Source organism: Notamacropus eugenii, chromosome 7 (assembly GCF_028372415.1).
Source record: "Notamacropus eugenii isolate mMacEug1 chromosome 7, mMacEug1.pri_v2, whole genome shotgun sequence".
NCBI classification, from domain to species: domain Eukaryota; kingdom Metazoa; phylum Chordata; class Mammalia; order Diprotodontia; family Macropodidae; genus Notamacropus; species Notamacropus eugenii.
The window spans coordinates 37907057-37928591 of NC_092878.1; the positions used below are offsets into that span (position 1 = coordinate 37907057).

Sequence of the window (21535 nt, forward strand, 5' to 3'; positions counted from 1 at the left end):
GTGAGTACAATCTGGGATCCCAAAGCATTTCAAAATAGGCTACTTATCCCTAGAGTATAAACAGTGGTTACTGCTTACATAGATCCTACTTAGGAGGACAGAGATGGGATGATGTAAAAAAATACAGTTTCTTTGTTAGAGGAGGCTAAGACAATGGGATTTAATAGGGTTAAATGAAAAGTTCTAAACTTGGTTCAAAAAAATCAACTGTACATGTGAAAAAGACCTGTTCTAGTAGACTATAAATTCAGTCAGTAGGCAAAAGAGAAAATGTGATGTTAAGCTGTATTAATAGAACCATAGCATCTAGAAGGAAAGTTCCACTGTGTCCTGTCTTGGCTAGATCACAAATGGGTTTCTGTGTTCACTTTGGAAGGCCATCTTTTAGGAAGGGCATTGACAACCTGGAGTATATTCAGATGCTGATCATGAGAAAAGCTGAACTGTGATATATATTCCCTGGAAGAAGAATAAACTTTGCACAGTTCCCTCTAGTCCACTGATGGATCCCAGTAACATCCTCACTAAATACCCAGGAGATTTTGATAGTTATAGGAGTACAAATACTGAAATTATACATGCTTGAGTTCTACATGAATTTTTTTTGGCTATAGAAATTTACAAAATTGTCTATTAAGATATGGTGATATTTGTGATAAGCATTAGTGGAAAGAATGCCCATCCCAGGGAAATCATAGATTTTTAAAAGTTAACTTTCAAAAAATGGATAAGGATCTTAATAAAGAGAGAAGTCTCTCTTTTAGGAAGATCTGAAGGGGTAACAAAGAACCCTAGAATATTCAAGTTGGAAAGGACTTTTGAGGTCATCCAATCAAGGCATTCCCCTCCCTTACTGCTCTACCTTTTGCAGATCAAGGAAACTGAAGTCTAGAGAAATGAAAAAATTACCCAAGGATTTACACACTTAGTCTGTAACAAAACCAGTTCTAGAAGTCAAGTCTCTATTGCTGTTCAGTTGTTTTATACTTATACTCTCTTCATGATCCCATTTGGGGTTTTCTTGGCAAAGATGCTAGGGTGGTTTGCCATTTCCTTCTCCAGCTCATTTTACAGATGAGGAAACCGAGGCAAGCAGAATCAAGTGACTTACCCAGGGTTATGCAGCTAGTAAGTGTCTGAGACCAGATTAGAATTCAGGAAAAAGAGTCCTCCTGAATCCAGGCCCAGTACTCTATCCATTGTGCCCCAAGCCTTTGTACTCTCAATAAACTGTCTTTCTGATATAGCACCCTCAGCTCAAAGGTTAAAGGTCCTATAAACTAATCGTAATGAAATGCAGATTGTGAACCATAGGATGTGTTGAAAACCACTGACCTGTCCCGCAAATAATCCACATACTCCAATTATACATAAAATGTTGAAAACAGCAGAACCGACGATTGTGCCAACCCCTACATCTCCATGTGTAATGAATACACCTGAAAAAAGAGAAAACAGAACAAGATGAGACACCTGGACCTCCTTCTATGTGCCAGGGAACATGTGGGAACACATGTGTTTTCCATCACCCTTTTAACTAGGCTGTGCTGTCAATTTCCATCTGGCAGTGGCATGGACTGGGAGTCTCCTATGTCCAACGGATGAGCAACGTTTATTCAGAACAGTGAAGCAGGTCCAGTGGTGATAGACATTAGGAACTATAGAGCACTAGAGCAGAAAGGGACTTCTAAACAATATCAGAGCCCAAAACGACCTTAGAGATTGTCAGACCGAAATCCTTCATTTCAGAAATAAAGAATCTGAGCACCAGAGAGAGGGAAAAGGATCTGTTCAATCTCACAAGCCAGTGAGTGATGGAGCCCATACTTGAACCCAGGTTATGTGACTCCAAGTCAGATACTCTTTCTGCTACCTCTGTTCTTTCTGAATTTGTTTTGATTTGAGTCTGACTGCTTTGCGTTTTACCAAATCCAGAATTATTTACTGCATGTTTCTGAAACACAGCAAACAAGGGAGAAGGATAGGGAATATGTAGAAAGAGGTCCAATTTCTTTTTCTTTGGAGGGCAATAGGGGTTAAGTGACTTGTCCAGGGTCATACAGCCAGTAAGTATCTGAGGCCAGATTTGAATTGAGGTCCTCCTGACTCTGGAGCTTTATCCACTATGCCATCTAGCAGTTCTGGGAGGTTGAATTTCTTATGAAAAGAGTGTACAATAGCCATTTTAAAGACCTGAGTATAAAATCAATTTGTACCTCAGAAGTATTTCTCTAGTATTTAGAAATCTGGTGACTTTATAGGATGAGCTATAAGAAAAATTCTAGACTAGACAACCATTCAGAAAATTACTTAATAAGGGCCTAGATAGCTGGTAAATTATTGAAGGGCCTAGAACAAATTTATTATTCCTCTCAAAACATCCAATGAGAATGGGATCCGGCCCATCAATTATTGCAGCAAAGCCTACTGAGTTGTACACTCCTTGAGGGTTGCTGCTTTGTCTCATTCGCTTTTAATTTTCTCCTGGTATTTAGCACAGTGTCCCTTTATTCATTCAATAAATATTCTCTAAACAGCTAATCACAGTAGCGTATGTACCGGGTATTGAGGAAAAATACAATATTAAGGAAAGATGTAGTTCCTTCCCTCATAGAATTTCACATTTGATAGGGAGATGAGACATACACATGAGTCAGACTAGTGGCAGCTATTATATATACACACACATATATATACATACGTACACATATATATTACATGGTAGCTATTATAAAGTTATAAAACTAAGTGATAGATCAGGGTGAGGAGGAAGATAATTATCAAAAGGAAGAATTAAGAAAGGCTTCATGAAAGAAGAGGTGCTTGATGTGAGTTACAAAGAATGGAAGGGAATTCCACTGGAAAAGAGGGGGAGGGATGGCATTCCATGTGTTGAGAACAGTAGGAGCAAAGACATGGAATCTGGAGAGTGTGGGAGTCATATTTGAGGGAGCAGATAACCATTCAGTTGGCATATAACTTGTGATGTGTGAATGGTGATCCCCAGCACACAGATCAGGCTATGCCAAAGACCAGAATCAAACATATCGACAAATATACATAAAGTTCCTTTGTTTCATCCTTTGTAAACTGGAGACAATAATAGCACCTACCTGATGGGGTTGTTGTGAGAATCAAAGGAGACAATAACTGTAAAGCACTTAGTACAGTGCCTGCCTGGCACATAGCGAGTGCTATATAAATATTAGCTGTTATATTATTGTTCGAATTGTTTTCAGTTGTGTCTGACTCTTCATGACTCCATTCCTGGCAAAGATGCTGGAGCAGTTCACCATTTCCTTCTCCAGCTCATTTTATGGACAAGGAAACTGAGGTAAACAGGGTTAAGTGACTTGCTCAGGGTCACACAGTCATACGTGTCTTCACTGTACCACCCAGTTGCCCCTAGCTATTATTAATAATAAGTTCATGCGATGGTAAGTTGCATCCCTTACCATGACACAGGAAACCCATAGCATTGGTTTTTGACATAGGATGAGATTCTCCTTTATTCCAGTTTGAATACTCCAAAGGATCTGTAATCTAATCAAAGTAAGGATTCCCTCTAATAATGCAGATCGGGAACCATCTATGCCTGCCCATCCTGTTCAGTCTTCATCCACATCCTTCCTTAAGTTTGCCACAAGGAGTCCATCCAGTGCATTGGGGGCGGGGGGGAGTCTCTCGACATTGTGTGGGTGCCAAGGAAGAATGTGGTCTGAACATCTGTTATCCCACTGAACCATCTCCCATGCCACCATGTTCTCTTTGTCAATCTCCGTATCAAGCCCTCTTCTGAACAATGACCCCAAGGTAAGATATACAAATCACCGTGAGAAGACACAAAGTCATGATAATAGCTCCTGCCCACTATGTGGTAGATGCTGTGCTAAGTACCTTACAAATACCTCATCTGATCCACACAGCAACTCTGGGAGATTGATGTTATTGTTATCATCCCCATTTTACAGTGGGGAAACTGGAGCAACTGGAGATTATATGCCTTGCTCAAGATCACACAACTAGTATCTGAGGCTGGATTTGAACTTGGTCTTTTGATTCCCATTCCAGTGCTCTACCCACTAGACCATCAGCTGCCTCAGAAGGATACTATGAATACAGGAGCAGTCTCTTTATCTGCCACCACACTATTCTTATGAGATTGTAATCAGGTTTGCCATGTCACCTCATTTTTATAGATGAGAAAACTGACTTGGGGGTGGTCAATGTCTGACAACTTGAATGACGAGTAGAATTAGAAAAACAAACATGAATAGGCATGGATTTAGCATGGTCATGGAGTTCACCCTTCTGTCAAAAAAGAGGCCTATGCTTCAGCTACTCCAGAGTGACAAGAATCTGCTCAATTTTAAAAGATGCTCTCAAGCAGGAGTTCTTAACTTTTTTGTGTCATGGATCTCTTTTGTAGTCTGGTGAAGCCTACTGACCCCTTCTGAGAAGAATGTTTCAAACATTAAATACGAAGGATTATGAAGAAAACCCTAAGTTAATGAAAATAAAAAGGTAATTTTTTTCTCCATCCAAGTTCATAAAATTCCTAAAATCTATCCATGGATCACTTGAGGAGTTGGTGGATTGAAAGTTAAGAACTTCTGTTCCAAAGGAAGATATCCTATGATAACACCTTAAACTTATAAAGCACTTTATGGTTACAAATCACATTTTATGCATTATCTGATTCAACTCGTGTAGTAAGTTAGTGAAGCAGGCAGGGCAGGCCTTATTAGTTCCACTATATGGAAGAGGAAACTGTGAACTTTGAGAAGAAACCAAGACTGAGAGGACCTGAGTCTCACATGCAGGTCCTTAGATTGAAATCACTGGATGCAGTAACCCTGGGGAGGATGGATTTCTTACCTATGACAGAAGCAAAGAGTTCTGGCGTAGAGCTTCCTGCAGCCATAAATGTGGCTCCAGCCACATCTTCACTCAGGTGTAGTTTCTGAAACAAATATGCTCGTAAGATCATTAAGCCATTACATGGACTTCCAGAGGACTGACATGATCTTTGATGAGATATTCAGAAAGAACACAGGAAAGCACAGGACATTAGCTGCCCAGGGAAGAAGGAAATTCAACTCACCACCTCCCTTAGGTCCTGGGGTTAGCTGAAGGCCCAGCACATATCAGGATTAGAGGTTTCTATAGTAAATGTTTAGCCCAGTAGCATAGAAATTAGGAGCTGGGAGGCATCTTAGAAATCATTTTGTCTAATTCCTTTATTTAACCAAGGAGGGACTATATCCCAAAGAGAGGAAATGACTTGTGTCCAAGGTCATACATCAGGTTAACAACATGGACAATATTAGAACCCATAATTCCTGACTCCTGGCCCACTATAATACAGTGTCACCTCTCCTTCTAACACACCTTGCCTTTGAAAATGCTTACTACCCTCATCAGGACCTATCAGTTTAAAAAGATGAGTCTTCGATGTGTACATATACACATATATACGCATGTATGTGTATATGTATATATGTGTATATACACACATATGTACATACACACATCTATCTGTCTGTGTATCTATCTATCTGAGACTCAATGGGTTTATCAGGAGGCTTACTGGGCTAGGGTTAACCAACATTATGGTCCATTTAACGAGACACCTTCCCATCCTGTTGAATATCTATTCTTTTTTTTGTTTTGTTTTGTTTTCCATCTTTGTTTATTTTGTCAAATATATCCCAATGACATTCATTCTTTTTAATATTCTTTTCTTTTAAAATTTTGAGTTCCAGATTCTCTCCCTCCCACCCACTGTGAATGCAAATAATATGATATCAATTATGCATGTGAAGTCATGCAAAAAATTTTCCATATTAGCCACATTACAAAACAAAGTAAAAAAAACCCAGAAAAATATACTGCATTTGCACTTAAAGTTCATCAGTTCTCTCTTTGGAGGTGGATAGCATTTTTCCATCATGAATCCTTTGGAATTATTTTGGATCATTGTATCGATCATAGTAGCCAAGTCTTTTACAGTTCATTTATCATTGTAGCATTCCTATTACTGTGCACAACGGTCTCCCAGTTCTTCTCACTTCATTTTGCATGAGTTCATAGAGGTCTTGCAATTTATAAGAACTGGATAAAATTCTTCAGTCTATCCCAGGGGTGGAGAACCTGAAGCCTTGAGATCATGTGTGGCCCTCTAGGTCCTCAAGTGAAACTCTTTGAATGAAAAAAGGGGCTGCATTTGAGGACCTAGAGGGCCACACATGGCCTCAAGGCTGCAGGTTCCCCACTCTTGGTCTAGAGGGAGCAACCTGTCATCTGACATCTACTCTGCTGGTCTAGTGTTGTGCAGAGACCATTTGGGATCTAGAGAACGGTAGAGTAGAGGTTTCCATTCTCTCTGCATCCTTCTCCCCTGCTAACTTATTACCGTCAACACTTTACATCTGCCAGAGTAGTCTTTCTTATATGTAGATGTGAAAATGCACTGCACACATATCACATGTATTGCTCAAAATCCTTCAATGTCTGCCTCCCAAGTACAGTTGAAATTTCTTAGCCTCACATTCAAGGCTCTTTCTAATCCTGTGTTTTTCTATGTTTCTATCTTATTGTATATTTCCTCCCACATATCCTACATTCTGACCACTTGGAGGAAGTTGGTATTTCTCATACATACCCCTCCATGTCTTTGTTCATGCTATTTCCTATTTCTAGGATGCCTGTCCTCTTTTTCTCCATTTAATCTACTGAATTTCTATCCATTCTTCAAAATTTGAAAAAATACATTCAAAGATCCCACACTGAGCTCCAAACTGAGGAATCTCAGGTAGGACAGATGGCACAAAAGTAGTATACGGAAGTGTCCATTACCACTGGACAAAATTAAAGGGAAGTCTTTTGAGTTATGGTTTTTTCTGCTTTTTCATCTCAGAGCCTGTATCTCGTTCCTTCCCTCCCCCCTCACTCAAAATGTCTTCACCTACCTCACAGATTTTTTCCAATGATGGGACAAAGAAATCATCACAGACTATAGCCAAGGCATAGAACATATAAAGTGCCTGAAAAAGAAAAGGGGGGGTCACGTGATCACTCATGTATTGACAGCATGTGGCTAGTTATTTAATGCCCAAATGACCAGGGCCAGAAGCTAAGCAGAAGGTGAACAAGAAAATGGATTATAATACGGATAGGAATTATAGACTATTAGAGGGCTGTGGGCCTTTGGAACCCTCTCAATCCTTTTTTTTTAAACAAAGGAGACAACTGAGGTTGGAAGGGGAGGTGATGCTCTAGGGCACACATCTAAGTGGCAAAGATAACTCAGGTCTCCTGATCCTCAATCCAGTGATTACTCCACTTCAAGGTGCTCTCTCCTTTGAAAAGGTTCCCACACATTTTAAGCATAGATTAAAATTAAGTGGCACTTGAAAGGGTCTTAGCTGACATCATCCCCATCTCAGATTTGTACAGTACTTGAAGGTTTGAAAAGCTCTTTCCTCCTAAAAATCCTATGAGGAAAGAAGTATAAGTGTTCAATAATCAGTTCAAATTCTACTTTCTGCAAGAGGCCTTTCCTAGACCCAGTGTTAGTGCCTTCCTAATGAGATGGCCTCCAGTTCAACCCATATGTATCCTGCTGGTACATAACAGTGTGAATGTTATTTCCTTCATTATAATGACAGCCCCTTAATGACTTAAATGTTTGCTGACTAACAGACTGACCCATTTTACCGACGATGAAATTGTCTTGAAAATGTGCCTTGAGGCCACATGCAGCCTTCTAGGTCCGAAGGTGTGGCCTTTTGACTGAGTCCAAGTTTTATAGAACAAATCCTTTTATGAAGGGGATTTGTTCGATGAAGTTTGGATTCAGTCAAAGGTCAGCACTTCAGGACGTACAAGGCCACATGTGGCTTTGAAGCTGCCCCTGGTCTTGTCCATGGTGGTGGTTGTTGCTGTGGGGTAGCTAGGTGGTGCAATGGATAGAGTGCCGGACCTGAAGCAATGGAAGACTTATTTTCTTTAGTTCAAATCTAACCTCAGACACTTACTCGCTGTGTGACTCTGGCCAAGTCATTTAACTCTGTTTGCCTCACTTTATTCATCTGTAAAATGAGCTGGAGAAAGAAACAGCAAACCACTCCAGGATCTTAGCCAAGAAAACCTCACAAAGAATGCTTACTGACTGACAGACTAACCCTTTTACCCATGACAAAACTGTGCTGTCCATGTTGGTAGGTGCATAATATTGCAATAAGTGTTGAGTTCTTTGCAGCCTTGGGGAAACTGATCTTACTGAACATGAAAGGAAGGTGAAGGAATCTGTCCTTGTATCACCAGTGCTGAACTTGCTTATAAAAGGAACTTAATCAATGTTTATTGAATTGACCCAACCACAACTATTTCTAAAACCATTTAAACTCTAATTCTAAGCACTTTCTTCCTTACCCCTTAGGATGGAACCTTTTGATGCAGAAATCCTTGACTGTCAGAATAGAACAGCTTCCTCTCACAGGAGAAGATCATAAGTTCCCTGTCCTTTGAGGAGGAAACACCTACTCCAGCAATCAGACTGGCACATCAAAAAGTGAGATCTGAGACCAGCCTTTACGGGGCCAGGAAGGAAATGTTTAGGGAATAATAAAAGCTTTGGACAGTTAAAAAATAGACTCTGTAGTTCTGATTTGTCCTGTTTCTCGTGTGCTCAGTGAGGGCACTGTTTTCCCAGGTAACCAAAAAACTCCTGCCTTTGGAGCTCAGTCCTAGGGTTTCCAAGAGTCAACCTTGAGCTAATCTAATATCTTTTGAAGTGACATGTGATCTTACCCCTTATTTAAAATATGTGGAGACATGTAAATGGGATGCAGTGGGGTATAGCGGGGAAAGAGCATTAACTCAGGAGCCAAGAGACCCTGGGATCTCGTTCCAGCTCTGACATTAATTAGCTATGTGACCTTGAGCAGCAAGGCACTTCTCTCTGGGCTATAGTGCTTACCCATTTTTAAAAGTAGGAGTCCATCTTATCTTTTGTATCATGGATCCCTCTGACAATCTGGTGAAATGTATCACCCCTTCTCAGAAAAATGCATTGAAATGCATAAAATCAAATAGATAAGATTACAAAGGTAAATGAAAATAAAAATGCGTTTTTCCCCATCCAAGTTCATGACCTCATGAAATTGCTATGGAGTTCCATGAACCCAAGATTCAGAACCCATGGATTAAAGGATGGATAAGGTCTTCCCTAGATCAAATTCTATGACCATTTGCTCCTATGTCATCAAAGCCTGGCTTCTCAATAGAGCATTAAAACATCAGTCACCTAAAGGGCAGTCAGGACATCTAAGTGGCACAGTGGATAGAACACCAGCTGTGGAATCAAGAGAACTTGAGTTCCAATTTGGCCTCATAGGCTGTGTGACCTTGAGCAAGTCACGTAACCCTGTTTGCCCCAGTTTGCTCATCTGTAAAATGAGCTGGAGAAGGAAAGGCAAACCACTTCAGCATCTTTGCCAAGAAAACCCCAAATGGGGTCAGGAAGAGTCAGACATGACTGAACAACAACAAATTTTGACTCCAAATTTAATATTTCTTCCATTGTACCCTCACTACCTCAAAAAGTAAAAGAATAGGAAAAAATAGGCAGAAATTGTAAGGGGGCAGAAAAATCAGCTTAATCTTCCTAATAATAAAAAGATATTATCCATAAAAAGAATGGGATACCTTAGAGGTCATGAGTTCAACATTCCTGGTGGTCCTGAATCACAAGGCAGATGTGTGCCATATGGACTGGATTAGATGACCTCTGAAATCTCTTCCAATAAGGGGTGTGCTGGAACCAACTGGAGTTGGCCAGGCCAGTTGTTAACTTTTCAGTGCTTTTCAGTAAATGCCTCAAATCAGGGCTTAATTTGTTGTTTTATTAATTTATTGTTTTATGGACTGTCTAGACGTAAGTGATAGAGCAAATGCAAATAATACAGATTAAACTAAAAGGTGTGTCCTGTGGGGTTCTTTCCTGGAAGAGGGAGAGGAAGGGCTGGTCGTTAAAATTTACCATTGCACCTGTGCTTTCCAGCTCTAAGATTCTCTGATCCTACGGATCAGCATGTAGCAGTAAACTCAACTATTTTAAGAGACATATAACTCGAAGAAAGATCTGACCTCAGCTTTCCTCATCATTTATTCCTCCAATTCTGGTGCACACTGAGTGTGCCTGACTATGTTGGAGCTATAAGTCTCATCTCCAAAGTGACAGATGCCTCTGAACAATCCCACCCATTGCAGTAATGACATAAGGTGGGGGAAAGGTCCAGGACGGTGCCACTGCTCTCTCCTGGGTCTCTCCCCAGCCCTCATTGGTGTTAGAGCTAAAAGGGACCTTAGAAAACATCTGGAAAGCTTCTTCATGTTACAAAGGAGAGAGGGGAGAACCAGAGGTAAAGTACCTCACTTAAAGTCACACAGATGTCAGATTAAGCACAGGATTTAAACCCATATGCTCTGGTTGCATATTCAAAACCCCTTAGCACGGCTGTTTTCACTCCCTTTGCTCACACTAGAAACTGTTTCACCACTGTTTCAGTTAAAAAATATATCAGCAGCCTTTTCTTTATCTGGATTCCTTAAATGTTGTATCTGAGAGGCAGTGCAATTAACTTCAGCTTGATGGTTTTAACCTAGGGAAATCCTTGGGGGAAGCACCCAGGCAAAGCATAAACACAGGAGCACAGATTTAGAACTAGAAGGTAATTTCAGAAGCATATATTCCAAACCCCTTATTTTCAGATGGGAAAACTGAATCTTACGGAATGCTTTGCCCAAGGAACTCATGGCCTCTGACATCACATCCACCAATCTTACCATTGTATTATGCTGTTTTCCTGGCTTGCAAAATTCGTTTCATTGCTCTTCCATCATCCTTTCTATTGAAACCCTTAGGCCCTATAGAGAAATCTTTCCTTTCTACACAGAGAGGATGTGACAATCTTGCTGATAGGAGAAGACAGAAAAAGAAATTTTAGTGCCAGGGAGAAAGTTGATTTCGTGGTTTGCAAGTATGCTTTTGACCACAAACCACCACTTCCCCTAACACAAAACTGAAGACTTAAAAGGAGATGGTGAATCTTTTCCTTGTTCACTGGACCTTCCTGAACAATATAGAAATTACTCACAGATATCCTGGAGCACTGAACCCAGGTTAAGATGCAATGTGGAAAGATGGGCAATGAGCAAGTCTCAGACCATTTGAAAATAGAAATATAACTCAATTAGATAATTAACTGACCTTGCTATTCAGTCATTTAAGACTCTTCATGACTCCATTTTGTGTTTTCTTGGTACAAGTACTGGAGTGGTTTGTCATTTCCTTCTCCAGCTCATTTTACAGGTGAGGAAGCTGAGGCAAACAGGGTTAAGTGACTTGCTCAGGATTATACAGATAGTGTTTGAGGGTGGATTTGAACTCAGGTTTTCCTGGCTCCAGGCCTGGTGCTCTATCACTATACCACCTAATTAGTTGATTGGCCTCTCAAAAAGGAATCAGAATAGATTTCCTAGGAAAGCATCAATTTTCATTATTTTGTCCTTTTAATTGAAATTTCACAAATTATTATTTTTGTGCATCCAAGACTTTGAGGTGGTTTAGCTCTGGTCTAACAATCAGTAAATGAGACATTTGTTCTTTCTCCTCACTTTCCCATCACCATAAGTTTCTCCCTTCTCCCCAAAAAATTCTTCTTAGAAATCCTCCATTAATGATCTTAAAGTCTGATAGAGCTACAGAAAGGCACTGGGATGGGCAGAGGATCTTAGAAGCACAGAACATCAAAGATTCTCTTAGTGATAGATATTAAAGCTTGAATAATTCATCTTACAGATGGAGAAACTGAGGCCCACAGAAGTATAGTGACCTGCTCAAAGTCATGCAACCAGTCAGCAGTACAGTTGGGATTAGCTTCTAAGTCTTTTGACTCCAAATTCCCTGCTTCCCTCCCCACCTCCAACACATATTCTTCAGCTTCCTCTGTATACAGAGGCTCAAATTCACTGTGCATAATTCATTTTAAGAAAATGAAGACAAAGTAATATGATTTAACAAATACATTGGTGGTAAATTAACTGATATATTCATGTTGCAAGAGGGATTCACTGCAAGGTCCTTATAATGAACTCTTGTGTATACCTAAAAGATGGTTTAATTTACAAAAATCTTGCACATTGTCAGGAATAGAATATAGCCCAAAGCAAGACACATCTATATTTCTCATGTGCATTCAAATCCTAGGCTAGTAAAAAAAATCTGCATTTCAATTTAGGAGCAACATTAAATCCTTAACAAGGATCAGAATGATTGGTTTTTGACACTAAAAACCAAAATGTCATTATAGATTTCTTGAGGTCATTGAGGGCACATGCACTTTGGTCTAAGAAAAAAAACAAAGCAGTAACAGAATCAGAATGTTAGAGTTGGAAGGAATTCTAGGCTATAGAATGTTAGAATATAGAAAACAGAGGTTTAGGATACAGATCATAGCACTTCCGTGAGACTGGGAACTGCAATTTACATTACTTGAGGTAGGTAATGAAAGGTTAATTATCACCCTCATTTTACAGATGAGAAAACTGAGACTCAGAGATCAAATGGCAGGCCCACAGTGATAGGCTTAACTGTGCTAGACCTTGAACTTGTCTTGATGCCAAATTCAGTGCCTGATACATTGACTATATAATTCCTTCGAAGCATACAAACAGTATACACAAATATAATTAACTCCAGATTATCTTCACAAATGCAGATGGAACAAAAAGAATGACTAATCCCCAAACCTTTGGGTTCAATTTTAGAACACTTTATGTTCATGTTCTTGCCAGACCAAGCCACTTCCAGCTGTTATTCTATTGAAACAATTTTGGCTAGCTTAGGATTTAATAAAGAAAAAATTGAATTTAACAACCCCCAAATAAAATTAATATTTTGTAATAAGGTAGGTGAAGAAAACTGGATAGTACATCAAATTGTCCATCTCTTTTATGCAGTTTGCTTTTTCTTTTAAATATATAAAAATTCAATGTATAACTGTCAAGGTTGTCTTATTTGTCTGTGTTTCCTTCTAGTTAGGGTAAAATTGTATTTTTTTAAAAAATCTCATTTGATAGTTTATTTTTTCCCAATTGCAATGCAAAACAATTTAACATTTTTTTTTCAGATTCTGAGCTCTTTCCCTTGTTCCCCTCCCTCCCAATTGAGAAGGCAAGCAATTTTACATTGGTTATACATGTGTAGTCATGCAAAACACATTTCCACCTAAGTTTTTCTGTGAAAAATATAGGGTAAATTTTTCATTTCTTAGGCACATCTTTATTAATGGCCTTGGATGGTCAGAGAAAGTTAGTCTGGGCTTTATTTATTAAGGCCAAGGTTACCAATGTATCCCAAGTCATTGCCAGCTCTCATGACTTCTGTCTTGCCACTAGACTTTGATGGCCATGGAGAAGACAGTGAGACTGATGACTCTGGGCAGCTCTGACTCACTTAAATCCAAATTCACTTGCAAATCAAGATATCCCCCTCATGATTTCATTGGTACTCTTGGAGAAGGAAGGGTGATAGTGTAATTTAGGTGTTAAACATTGAACCTTGTTTTGAAATGACTCTCACCAGGAGTTTGTCCTGCACTGTGTCCTATCCAAAACAGGATGAAATTCCTTCCCCTCTTCTCCTTGCCCTTCCATCTCTCATACTAAAGTAAAATTGTTAACTTACTCCAAGAATGTGTAGCAAGACTGCTCCATGCTGCCGTTCTTTATTGGAAAACAAATCTGTGGGAAACTCATGGATTGCTGAAAGAGAAGAAAAGAGAACTTGGTGAGAATAAGAGGCCCCAAATTGCCACCCCCATACAAGATCTGAAGAATAAGTGTATATTGTGGTCTGATCATGACAATCAAAGCTTGGATTTACACGCTTGGCTAAACCGAACAACTAGGAATAAGCCCATACCCTCTCCTAGAATATGGTGGATAATCAAAAGATATCTGTGGAGAGCTTTAACTTTTTGGAGGTCAGTAACTCGGTTATATTACAATATTTCACATAACAGGCGCACCTTCTTTAAGGGAAACTCAACAGAAAGTTTTTAGATGTTCTTATAATGTATTTTGAATTATGGCTACTGTGTATGTGCCTCATCTCCCATTTTAAGGTTGTAGGGCAGGATCAATGCCTTATTCTTTGTATCTTCTTCTAGGACCTGGGACATAGCAGAAGCTTAATAAATGCTCAAACAATGAATGAATGAACATAAAAGCTCAGATTTTCAAGAAAGACAAATCAGGAGATAAGTATTTGCTAAACACACAGATTTATCACTATATTTTTTAAAATACAAAAGTTTCTTTAAAATTCATGCATTAAAACATTTATTAAATGTGCAAGGCCTTTTGAGGGATCTAATTTCAAAATTCCATTTTTTTTATGAAGCTGTTTCAGAACTAAATGCAATCCCTGGGGATCACTTCTAGCCATCAGTCTATCTACCACCTTGCCCTTTTAAGCATTTTGGAAACAATGGATCCTGGAGGATGCTCCTCAAAGTAGTTATCATTCTTTTGCTTGGGAGAATAAGACTATGAAAGTCACAGGATTATTTTCCTACTCAAAGCTGTGGAAACCCAGGCAGACAAATACTCTTTCAGCATTCAAATATCAACAAAACCCTTCTGAAAAATAATGTGGACTTATGTGAGAGAAGTCACTAAACTATTCATGCCCTTTGACCCAGAGATCCTGCTGCTGGACAAATACCCGTGAGGATGTCAAAGACTTAAAGAAGGGTGATATTTATCAAAATATTGATGGCAGTGCTTTTCCTGGAAGCACAAAAGTGAATGCCCTCATGGGCATTCTGATGTAAGGCAGTGTTTGAATAAACTGTGGAATATGGATGTAATAGGATAATATTGTGTTGTATGAAACAATGACTGAAGAAATCAGAGAAGTAAGGCCAAGACTTGTCTGAACTGAGGCAAAGGGAAATAATCAGAACAAGATGGGCAATATCCATGACTACAATATTGTAAACGAAAGAATACTAAAATGAAACCATAATGATTGAACTTGGCGTTTGAGAGGAGATGAGGAAATACACCTCCATCCTTTCTTTGGTCAAGGGGTAGACTCTTTTAAAATTTAAAGTTCCTTTATTTTCTTGAAGTTCATTTGTTTTCAGTTTTTTAGGATATATTATTATTATTGTTTGACAAGCCATTATTTTTGCTTTTCAGTAAATTCTATTTCAATAATTTTTTCTTCACTGCTCCTGCCTGTCTTGCATGATTCTAACTAGAGTTTCATTTCCTTTTCCTTCCTTCCTTTTTTCAGTTCTAAATTCTTTTCTACTCTCCAGTCCCTTCCCTACCCATTGAAAAGACAAGCATTACAACAGGGCGGTGAAATCTTGGTGCAGAATGTTGCAGATGCTCTCAGATGCACTTGCTATCCTGGTTGGTTTTGCAAAGATGCTTCTCTTTATTTTAATGGGAGGCTCATTGAGTGAGTGGAAATGAATATGAAGTAAAACCAAGAGGTGTCTGTAAGACTTCAAAAAAAAAAAAAAAAAAAAGGAAAAAGGAGAAACAGGAAGTTCCGTACCCACCCACTCCCAAAAAATGTTCTTACTTGAAATGATAAGAAATAATACCTTACATTTTTTAGGACTTTATAGGCTACAAACCATCTCCACAAACACTTCATTTGACATTTACAGCATTGATGCGTTGTAAGCAGCATGGGCATTATCATTCCTGTTTTACAGACAAAAAGACTGAGACTTCAAGAAAAGAAAGGACTTCACAGTCACAGAGTTAGAACTCCAACTCAGATCCTCTTATTACCAGTGTAATGATTCCACTCCCCCCCATTGTAACACACTGTTTTTTAATGAAATATATATATATCTTTTCCCAATGTTATAATGGTGCTACTTTAGCAGAATTGTTTTTGTCAGCGCAAGGACATAATTTAATTGAAAAATTTCTCTGTTCTTCAGGGATTACAGGTGGGAGAAGGGGAGGAGAGAGGGAGAAAAAGAGAGAGAGAGAGAGAGAGAGAGAGAGAGAGAGAGAGAGAGAGAAAGAGAGAGAGAGCTTACAAATGCATTTTCCTTCAACACTAAAAAGCTTTTCATGCCTTGCAGCTGGGATTTTTTTTTTTGCATGAAATAATTCAGAAGTTTGGGATATGTGAATTTAAACTGATCCAAGTCAAGGTTTCTCAGATTTTCATATACCTCCAACTTAATGTGAAAGCTGATCACTGGTTTATCAAATGCTGGCAGCATGGATGTAGTCAAAAGAGACGTGGATGTTGGAGGGTCTGTGGGAACTCAGGAGCATTAATAGACTGTGAGTGGAACTATGAATTGATCCAAACACTCTGGAAAACAATTTGAAACAATTATACTAGAAAAGGGACTAAATTACATGTATACTTTGTCCAAGTGATGATGCAACTGGCCTTATATTCTAAGGGGATCATAAACAGAGGGAAAGGTCCCGTATACCAAATTAATTATAACATTACTTTTAGTAGCAGCAAAAGATTGAAAACAAAGTACATGACTATTCTGGTGAATAGCTGCACACCTGTGTACGTGAATATAATGGCATATTATAAAGATATGAAGAATGATGAATATAATGACTAGAGAAACCTGGGAAGACTTCTGTTCACAGATACAGATTAAAGTAAGTGGAAACAGGATACCAATATGCATGTGTTCACAATACTCAAACAGGTCTGTCATCCCATTGATTTGGGAGCCCTCTCCAATGGCACAGAATGCAACACATTCATGCTTGCCCATCCTGTGCAACCCTCATCCATGCTTTCCCTAAGGTTCAATGCACCTAAGGTCCATGAGGTTTCTTCACTTTCTCCTGCTTTTGCCATTTCCTATTTCTCCTCTTACTGCCAGGGTCCCAATGGTGCCTTCTGGCTACCCACCTGTATCTTTCACTCTTGCCATAAGTGACTACAATAGTTCATTTTTTTTCTACTATCATTCTGTTATGACATTCTGTACTCATGTCCTTCTTTGGTTGTCTTTCATTGATTGTATTTTGCAGGCTGCACCTACCCACCAAAAATACATCTTTCCATTGCCCTCTCTGTAATACAATTTTTAGTCTTGAGGAAGCAGTGGTATTCCACATCTCACTGCCAATACAGTCACAAAAATAAAACGACTACAGAATTATTAAGAAAAACAACATTCAAAGACATGAGAATGTAGATCAGTGTGATGACCAGTCTTGATTCCAGAAGGGTTATATCTCTCTTCTCCCAGTAGAAAGGAAAATGGACTTAACGTACATCACACATTATGTGCTGTTAAGATATGTATTAGCTTGTTTTTCTTAAACAAAGAGAGGATGCTACATGGATGGGAGATGCTACTGGGAACTGTTAGCAATGTAAATAAAGCACATTAATAAAACATGAAACAACAAAAGAAATCATGGGGAAGAAATAATTAGATGCGAACAGAGATATTAGACAAGTAATACTCAACAATATATGTCAGTCAACAGTCAATAAGCATTCATTAAGCAGGTACTATGTGCCAAGCCTCTGCCAAGCACTGGAGATACAAAGAAAGGCAAAAGATAGTCCCTGCTCTCAAGGAACTTATGGTCTATCAGGAGGGACAACATGCCAACAACAATGTGCCAACAAGATATATACAGGATAAACTGTGTAATCCCAGAGGGAAGGAGCTAAGGTCGAGGTGGACTAAAACAGATTTCTTGCAGAATGTGTGACTTCAGCTGAGACCTGGAAGAAGCTAGGGAAGGCAGGAGGCAGAGATGAGGAGAGAAGGCATTCGAGTATGGGAGACATCCAGTGAAAACATAGAAATAGGCTAGGTCTCATGGCTCCTTCTTCCCACTGATATTGACACCAAACCAATCTGTCATTTAACTGAAAATAAAAGCTGATTTCTAGGGAAAATAAAATAAGGAACATTGGGCTGGGAATTTTAACTCACATTTTTATAGTACTCTAAAGTTTATAAAGCATTTTATTCACAACAACCTCACTAGATAAATGATAAAGTTATTATTTCCATTTTATCCTTGAGGAAACTGAGTCTCTAGGAGGTTAAGTGAACTGCTTAGGATCAAACATTAGGTCAATATCTGAGGTAGGGAAACAAACTCAGGTTTCCTGACTTTGCATATAGCATTCCCTTCTTTTTCCATGTTTCCTATCTTATTTTACCTTCCTTGGAAATGCATGCCTGTATTCTAGTACCAGTTCTATCATTAGCTTTCTGTGACATCTTATGGCAGTCACTTGAGGCTTCAGTTTAGAAAGAGACTCATGGACTCTTTTATTAGGACGGGCACTTAGGAGTCATCTATTTGGTCCTCACCAAAACACCAACCACTGATCAACTTGCCGTTGATGGGCCAGTCAGCCTGAGAGCCCTGAGAATCCCAGCATTCCCCTTCCTCCCTCCTGACCCAGACCAATAGCCTTGTTTCCCAGTTAGCACTTGCATCTGTCATTCAGGGGAGGGAGGCCTCCCCTGAACATTACACAGAAGAAGCCAGCCAACCCCAACCCTGACCAATAGTCAACCCACAGGAGAGGCATACCAGCCTACCTGAAGCACCAAGGCACGATGAAGGAGAAAAAGGATATGCCAGACAAATCAAATCACTGCCACCACTGTGACCATCACCCCTCTTCAGAGCTTGATGCAGACTGCCTAGAACTCAAGATTCAAAGTCCCAGGAATAGCAGTGCTCTCTTCTCTCCCAGATCACTGATCTGATTCCAGCATAACCTTGGCATCCATCATTCAGAGAATCAACCCTGGTGGAGATGGGACCTGGCAATTGCTTCTGTAGGTACTGCAGCCCTGGTCTCCATAGCAGCCACAGTTACTGAACACTAGGAAAATAAAGTTCCCAGCATCAAAGTCCTTAGGCACTGTTAATTGACTCAGCTGTCACTTTTAAATGGATATGATTTTATCAGTGGAAAAATATTATTAGGAGCAGCATTACTTTCTCCTTTGAATTGTACCCTATGGGGCCTTTCCATCTAATGTACAGTGGAAACCTCTTACGTGTGTTTTCTCCTCCTATTAGAACATGAGCTCCTTGAAAGAAGGAACTGCTGTTTTTATTATTTATATGATCCAGCATTTAGAACATCTAGCACAACTTTTGAGCAGGTTTGGTAAACACTTAATAAATGCTTTTCATTCATTTACTGGCTCCACCCACTGTCATTTGAAAGGATTCTCCTTCCATTCTACCCACAAGAGATAAAGTAAGGAGATTCAGAGAAATAATATAATTGATTTGCCCAGTTAAAGTCACACAATTAATTTGTGATCTAATAAGCACTGCATTCTTTCCAACTATCCTATGCTCTCTTTTTTGGTCTTTAAAATGAAAAAGTTAGACCAGGAGCATTAAAAAAAAAAAATGAAACTCTAAAAGTAAGGGACACAGAGTTGAAAGGAGAAAGGAAATCCCAAACTGGGGAGTGGTTGGGTCAGGCACATTAAAATTTAAAAGGACAATGGGATTTTATCTCAGATTCCTAAAGAAAGCCTTCCTTTTCTCAAAGCCTGTTGGAAAGAAGTCCCCTAGGGCTCAAGTGGAGAACTGGGGTGGCATCTCAAAGATGCTTATCCAGAGACAAGGTGATGTAATTTCAACTATGAACCTCGGTTGCATGTAAGCACACCTTAAGCCATCAGTCACATCAGCTTTGAAAGTAACTGGGACGAGCCTTCATGCCAGCATCAATTATGGTTGGGAGTGGGGAGGTGGGAGCTGAGTGCAAAGAAGAAGCGGGGAAGCTGGCTCAGAGAGATTATTCTTTTGCGATTGGAAAACAAATATTCCAGTGAGAGAACAAAGCCCATCTGATCCTGCTATTAGGACTGGCTGCAGACAGAACAAGGAGGAAGACGAGGCTGAGATGGAATGGTTAATGGCTATTTCAGGAATCCACACTCCCTCAGTTCTCATCTTCATTTCCCTTAGGGGCAAAGGTCAAGACATTCATCATTGAAAAATTTATGAAGAATGGAGGCAAAATTCTCCCAGAAAATGGACTCTATCTCACAGTAATAGGGCAGAAGTCAGACCTAGAGCTTTACCCTTTCCTCATGGTCTACACATAGAAAGCTGGTGTGCAAGAAACATGATCTTAAACTAAATACAAAGGCTGAGTGGATGTGTAAAAAGAGCAGTGGATTTAAAAACTTGGGAACCTCAAATTCCAGCTCTGACAATTACTGATTGTAGGATTGTAGGCATATTCACCTCTCTGAGACTCAGTTTCCATGGATATACATTGGAGGAAATGAACACTTTTGCCATCTATCTTGTGGGGTTGTTGTGAGGAAAGTGCTTTCTAGACCTAACAATGCTAGAGAAATCTCTGAGTCCTTGGGTTGGGGCACAGGACATTAGCTAAATCCAGCTGATCAGGTCAATTTTATGGACCTTCAGTTGTCCTCCTCTGTAAAATGAGTAGATTAGACCTGATCAAAGGTTCTTAATCAATTTTTTTGGGGGGCAACAGAAGGCATAATCATAAAGAAATAAGAATGGATTTGTGTGTGACTTTCCGACTGGATCTGATAACCAAAATAAATTTATGGTCCCCCAAGTGGAATCTTTTGAAATAGATGGTACTAATTTAGATGTACTCCAAATCAGTTTTGTAATTTAAAGTCATATTTCCTTAACATAAAGTGATGGGTCCATCACCAGGGACAAGATGGATATACGGTCTAACACGATGAGTGGAGAAGCAAAGTCCTCCATAGACATTTCCCCTTCACTGTTAAAGGGCACATTTGTATAGATCAGAGCAGAATGTGTGTGCAGTAGACTTGTAGTGGAGAGAGAGAGAAGATTGGGGTCAGAATCCTACCTTTGTTATGTATTACTATCTATTACTGGTAATTAATTAGTATACTTAATTTGTAATTACTAGTAATTACAAATTACTGTTTGATCAAGTCATCTCTCTAGGGTCTTAGCTTCTCTGACAGTAAAAAGGGAGAATGGAGATAGATGATCACTAAAGGTTCCTTCTAGATATGATTTGATGCTTGCTAGATTAATTTCAGAAGGAAAGAGGGACCACTAAACCATACACAAGAACCCTTGTAGGCAGCATATTGACTTACTTTTAAAATGTAATACTGTTTATGCTTTTTGTATTTGTATTTATTTTGTTAAATATTTCCCATTTATATTTTAATCTGGTTCTGACTGCACCCAGGAATGTTGGAGGCCGCAGGTGGCTTGTGGGCCATGTTTTTGACACTTCTATGCTAGATTATGCATCTTCTTACTCTTAGGTCGGATAAATTCCACATTTCAGTGGCCTATCTGACTCAGGGTAGTCTGCCAAGAAGATATCTGCAAACCTCTTAAGACAACAACATTTTCATACTACTTCTTTTGTAAATAATATTTTATTTTTCCCAATGACATGAAAAAACAA

General features: G+C 39.3%; 1 protein-coding gene across 1 annotated transcript in view; it reads right to left on the bottom strand.

The window, feature by feature from the left end:
• Positions 1-21535, bottom strand: part of SLC24A4 (solute carrier family 24 member 4) — a 297207-nt gene that overhangs the window by 97810 nt on the left and 177862 nt on the right. The window contains exons 3-6 of the mRNA XM_072624485.1: positions 13754-13830; positions 6972-7046; positions 4879-4963; positions 1336-1439 (exon numbers count right to left, since the gene is read on the bottom strand). Of these exons, the coding sequence (XP_072480586.1) occupies positions 1336-1439; positions 4879-4963; positions 6972-7046; positions 13754-13830 (341 nt within the window). The remainder of the gene's footprint in view (positions 1-1335; positions 1440-4878; positions 4964-6971; positions 7047-13753; positions 13831-21535) is intronic.